General features: G+C 44.5%; 1 protein-coding gene across 1 annotated transcript; it reads left to right on the top strand.

Annotated features, from left to right (window-relative positions):
- Window positions 1-921: 921 nt before the first annotated feature.
- On the top strand, window positions 922-3,271 carry LOC129327602 (zinc finger BED domain-containing protein 5-like). Its single transcript, XM_054976357.1, has 2 exons — window positions 922-2,350; window positions 3,207-3,271. The coding sequence occupies exons 1-2, from the start codon at window positions 922-924 to the stop codon at window positions 3,269-3,271; spliced, it is 1,494 nt and encodes a 497-aa protein (XP_054832332.1).
- The last annotated feature ends 1,804 nt before the right edge of the window (window positions 3,272-5,075 follow it).

Raw genomic sequence — 5,075 nt, 5'->3', positions numbered from 1 at the left:
ATCTGTGATGCTTGACAGTGGGATCTAATGCACTATGAGATGACGTAAGATCACTCACCATGTTTTTTCTGACACTGAGACAACATGTAGCAACGGTGTATTTTAACATAATGGTGGTGGCAGTGGCATGTTTATCAGAGAAGAACTAAAGTATAGGCAGCTTCCCAATCCATGTACCTTTGAAGAACTTCTGCATTGCTATTCAGATACTTAGTATGTTCCCTCTAAGAGGTTAGGTAGCCCTCAGTACAGGTTGTTTCCTTTTTGTACATGACAAGGACAGAATAGCAATTAACTGTAGATAAGCTGGACTACAAAAATACCTGAGCATCCAAACTCTGCCAGGTTGGTTTCTATGAATATGCAGTATGGCTCTAAACTATATTATTGTTTTCCTGAATGCCAAATATCAAGGGGGAGGTGTGGAGAGGAAAGCTGTTGTGACAACTTGTGGTAACTGGAGGAAGAAGTAGCAATTAAAAACTGATATATTTTAGATTTACTTCTGTAGGACAGTCATTTAGTCCAGCGTTTTTCAACCACTGTGCCGCGGCACACTAGTGTGCCGTGAGACATTGTCTGGTGTGCCGTGGGAAAAATTCCAATTTCATCTGTAACATGCGGCTTCGGCTCACAAATAGACCAATCATTAGATTCAAATAGACAGGAGGAGACATCGCAGTAGATCGCCGATGCGCAGAAGAGCGCCGATGGATCTGGACTCCGGAGGATTATCGCGGACGCAGCACAGAAGAGCGCTGAGTGATGGATCTGGAGGAGACATGAGCAGAAGAGCGCTGACTGATGGATCTGGAGGAGACATGAGCAGAAGAGCGCTGAGTGTGACGGACAGCGGCTATCTGGAGGAGACAAGCACAGTAAGTACTGAGTGACAGTGAGACAGGAGCAGATACTGCAGTGATGGACAAGTTTTTGAAAAGGAAAGAACTGGACTCTGAACAAAATTCGGAGCAAGATGAGAGCCCAAGTACGAGTGGGGATCAAAAGAAAGCAAAGATGGTTAGCTCAAGCAAATTCTCTGGCACAAGGCAATATAGCGAAAGCTATATTTCATTTGGATTTACTTTCACCGGAGATGCAAAGAAACCAACTCCACGGTGCGTGGTGTGTGGTGAAAAGCTATCTAACAGTGCTATGGTCCCAAGTAAACTTAAACGCCATCTCCAAACGAAACACCCTTCGCTTCAAAACAAGAATGCGGACTTTTTTGTTCGCCTGCGTGAAAACACGGAGAAACAGGCAACTTTCATGAGAAAAACCACAAAGGTAAATGAAAGAACTCTTAAAGCTAGCTATCAAGTTGCTGAACTTATAGCCAAGTCAAAAAAGTCGCACACTGTGGCAGAGAAATTAATACTTCCCGCCTGCAAAGCTATTGTAGAGGAGATGCTCGGACCTGAAGCAGCTAAGGAAATAGCCAAAGTCCCTCTCTCAGACAACACAATTTCCAGACGTATTAATGACATGTCTGCAGACATCGAAAATGTGGTTTTGGAAAAGATCCGTATCAGTGAGAAATTTGCATTGCAACTTGACGAGTCTACTGATATCAGTGGACATGCTCAACTCTTGGCCAATGTGCGTTTTGTGGATGGTGATGCAATTAGAGAAAACTTTTTTTTTTGCAAGGCATTGCCAGAAAAAACAACAGGAGAAGAAATTTTTCGGGTCACATCAGAATACCTTGAACAAGGAGGACTTAAGTGGGAAAACTGCACAAGTGTCTGCACCGATGGAGCTGCAGCCATGGTCGGGCGCACCAAAGGCTTTGTGAGCAGAGTGAAGGAAAGAAATCCAGATGTGATTGTTATGCATTGTTTTTTACACCGTGAGGCCCTCGTAGCCAAGACTTTACCAGCAGACCTAGTTCCTGTGTTGGATGATGTTGTGTGCATGGTAAACTTTGTAAAGTCACGACCCGTGAAAAGTCGCATGTTTGCAGCTTTGTGTGAGGAGATGGGAGCGAAGCATAAAACCTTGCTGTTTCATACGGAGGTCCGGTGGTTGTCGCGTGGCAAGGTCTTGGTTCGTGTGTATGAGCTGCGGGAGGAAGTTAAAGTGTTTCTGACAAATGAGAGGTCAGATTACGCAAAGCTGCTTGCAAGTGATGAGTGGTGTGCAAGGCTGGCATACCTGGCAGATATTTTTCATCATCTGAATGAACTGAACACACGAATGCAAGGCCGAAATGAAAACCTGCTTACAAGTACAGATAAAATAAATGGATTCCGTTCAAAGGTGCAACTCTGGCATCAACACGTGGAAAGTGGCAATCTTGAAATGTTCACACTCACCAAGCAATGGCAAGGTGTTCACACTGCTGCACTGTGTGAGATAATAGTTAAACATTTAAAAACTCTCGAGGAGAAGTTGTCATTTTATTTCTCTTCAGTCTCCACTGAATGCCTTGACTGGGTTAGGGACCCCTATAGCTCAGCATCAGTTGGTGGAAAGGACATGACTTTACAGGAGCAGGAGGAACTAACTGAACTGAGACAAAATCGTGGTTTCAAGCTAAGATTTGCTGATCTACCTTTGGACAGTTTTTGGTTGGATACTGCCAAGGAGTTCCCCGTTCTGGCAAACAAAGCTATTTTGACATTGCTCCCATTTTCCACTACATATCTGTGTGAGATGAGCTTTTCAAGCCTGATTGCTATGAAAACTAAAGACAGAGAGAGACTGAGAGCTGTTGACGAAGAGCTACGTGTGTGTGTGTCTTCGATTCCTGCCAGAATATCATTTTTGTGTTCAGCCAAACAGGCCCAGGTTTCGCACTGAATAAGTAATCAGAAAATTTCTTTGTGTTTATTTGATTCCTATTCAAGAGAATTACTTTATATATAGTCAATATAGGCACAGAGTTAAATTTTTTTAACATTTTCTAATGGTGGTGTGCCTCGTGATTTTTTACATGAAAAAAGTGTGCCTTTGCACAAAAAAGGTTGAAAAACACTGATTTAGTCCACTGTTAGTTGGTGCCTATAGATATTTAGCTTTGCCTTCCCTAGACTCCTTTTTGTTTCATATGGTTTTTCATTTCACTGGGCAGGGGGTTGGACTAGATGGTCTGTATGGCCCCTTCCAACTCTATGATTCTATGATTCATTTGATTACATTTTTGGCTGTCTTCTATCTCTGGGAGACTTGTGACTTGTGCTTAAATGAATTTTCTGTGTTGTCAGTAAAAACCTATTACTTAAAAGCAATAAAAAGCGATATATCAAAAGCTATATATCAAAGGCATTAAAACGTATAGTGTAGGTGGGGGAAGTATATGAGAGTGACAAGATAACAGTGAAAAACTTTTTAAAGTGCCAGTTCTTTAAATAAATCACCTAGAAATATGCTTAATGACCTGTATGCATTTGAATGGAGCTGTACTGGGCTCCTTTCACATTTCCACCATAGCACAGAAAAACTGGTGGCTTTCCCATATGGCAAGTGAAACAAAGGCTGTGTTCTCACTACTAAGGCTGTATACTCACCATGAAAAGAACCAGTCTCCCTATGATATTAAAGATCCATGTGTGAAAGTTTGTGCATCAGTGTAAGAGCAAAAAATTGATGGAGGCAGGGTTAGTATATTCAGCATAGGTGATCCTGTATGTCCTGATAACCGATAATTGCTAATAAGGCAAAATATTCCTAACAGTGCAGTGTTCTCAGTCTGCTTCAGCTGATGTGAAAGTCTCTGTCACTCCAGTATTGGAGCTAAGCAACAAATATGTCCTACTGTGTTCCATTTTTCTTTAGAGCAGGGGTGGGGAACCTTTTTCCTGCCAAGGGCCAACTTTATGTTGTCCCATGCCGGGAGGGCCCTTTCTCCCGTGCGCATGACAGCGCTCCTGGAAATTACATCATCATGCAGCGTGCACGCGGGAGAAAGGGCACTTGTGTCCCCTTTCTCCCTGCTGCCACCGCTGCGGCTTGCTTGCGGTGGTGGTGGTGGCAGCTGCCGCAGCTCTGTCACCAGCGCCAGTACCCCCGCTGTCGCTGCCACCGCTTGCTCTTGCCACAGCGGCACAGGCTCCTTTCTCCAGTGCTGCGGGTCACTCTTGGCAGTGGTGGCGGCAGTGGGTGGCACTGGCAACAGCAGGCAGTGGCAGCAAGAGCAGCCTGCTTTTGCTGCCGCCGCCTGCTCTCACAGTGTGGAAGCACGCTCCCCGGGGAGGGGGCACCCCAGGGAGCGCGCCCCCCACCAAGTAGGTAAGTGGGAGCAGGGGGGGAGGGTGGGATCGGGATTCGCCCGCAGCTCCACCGCTCTCTGCGGGTGAGTCCAAATCACTTTGCGGGCCATATACAGCCCACAGGCCAGACATTCCCCACCCCTGCTTTAGAACGTGAAAAAGGTCAAAAGGATGGCTTATCACTAGGGAAGAATGATGTGGGATCATGCTACTGGTCTTCCCTTTGGCCCAATGAATTTACTTATGGTATCCAAACAAATCCTCTTGTAGTACAGCATCATGAGGTGCAACATCAGCTAGAAAATGTTGATGTAGCAGCACTGGAAAGAAAATCTGCACTGGATGCAACAGAAGAGGACCCCTCTTTATTATTTATTTATTTATAGCTTGCCTTTCTGATTGAGTCCTAAAGTGGATTACACAGTGCAAGTTAGTATGACAGCTAGGACATTCAATGAACAAATACAATAAGGTATGGGTTATAGAAATTTGAAAACAAGCATAAATCCAAACACAGAGATGGAACAGTGCTGAAACAAAGTGTAAGTAATTAAGATGAGATCTTTAACGACATGGAAACTACCCAGTAGAAGCATATTTACATCAATAGACCATACCTAGTGAAATGGTCTACAGTTCCTGTCCCTTTGAGAGGACAGGAGAGCCAGTTTGGTGTAGTGATTAAGAACACGGGACTCTAATCTGGAGAACCGGATTTGATCCCCCATCCCTACTCCTCCACTTGAAGCCAGCTGGGTGACCTTGGGTCAATCACAGTTTCTAGGAGCTCTCACAGCCCCACCCACCTCACAGGGTGATTATTATTGTGGGGGATAATAATAACATACTTTGTAAACCACTCTT

The sequence above is a fragment of the Eublepharis macularius genome, chromosome 4, assembly GCF_028583425.1.
Source record: "Eublepharis macularius isolate TG4126 chromosome 4, MPM_Emac_v1.0, whole genome shotgun sequence".
Classification (NCBI taxonomy): domain Eukaryota; kingdom Metazoa; phylum Chordata; class Lepidosauria; order Squamata; family Eublepharidae; genus Eublepharis; species Eublepharis macularius.
The sequence above is the reverse complement of the archived record's forward strand: the minus strand, read 5'-3'. Positions and strand labels throughout refer to the sequence as shown.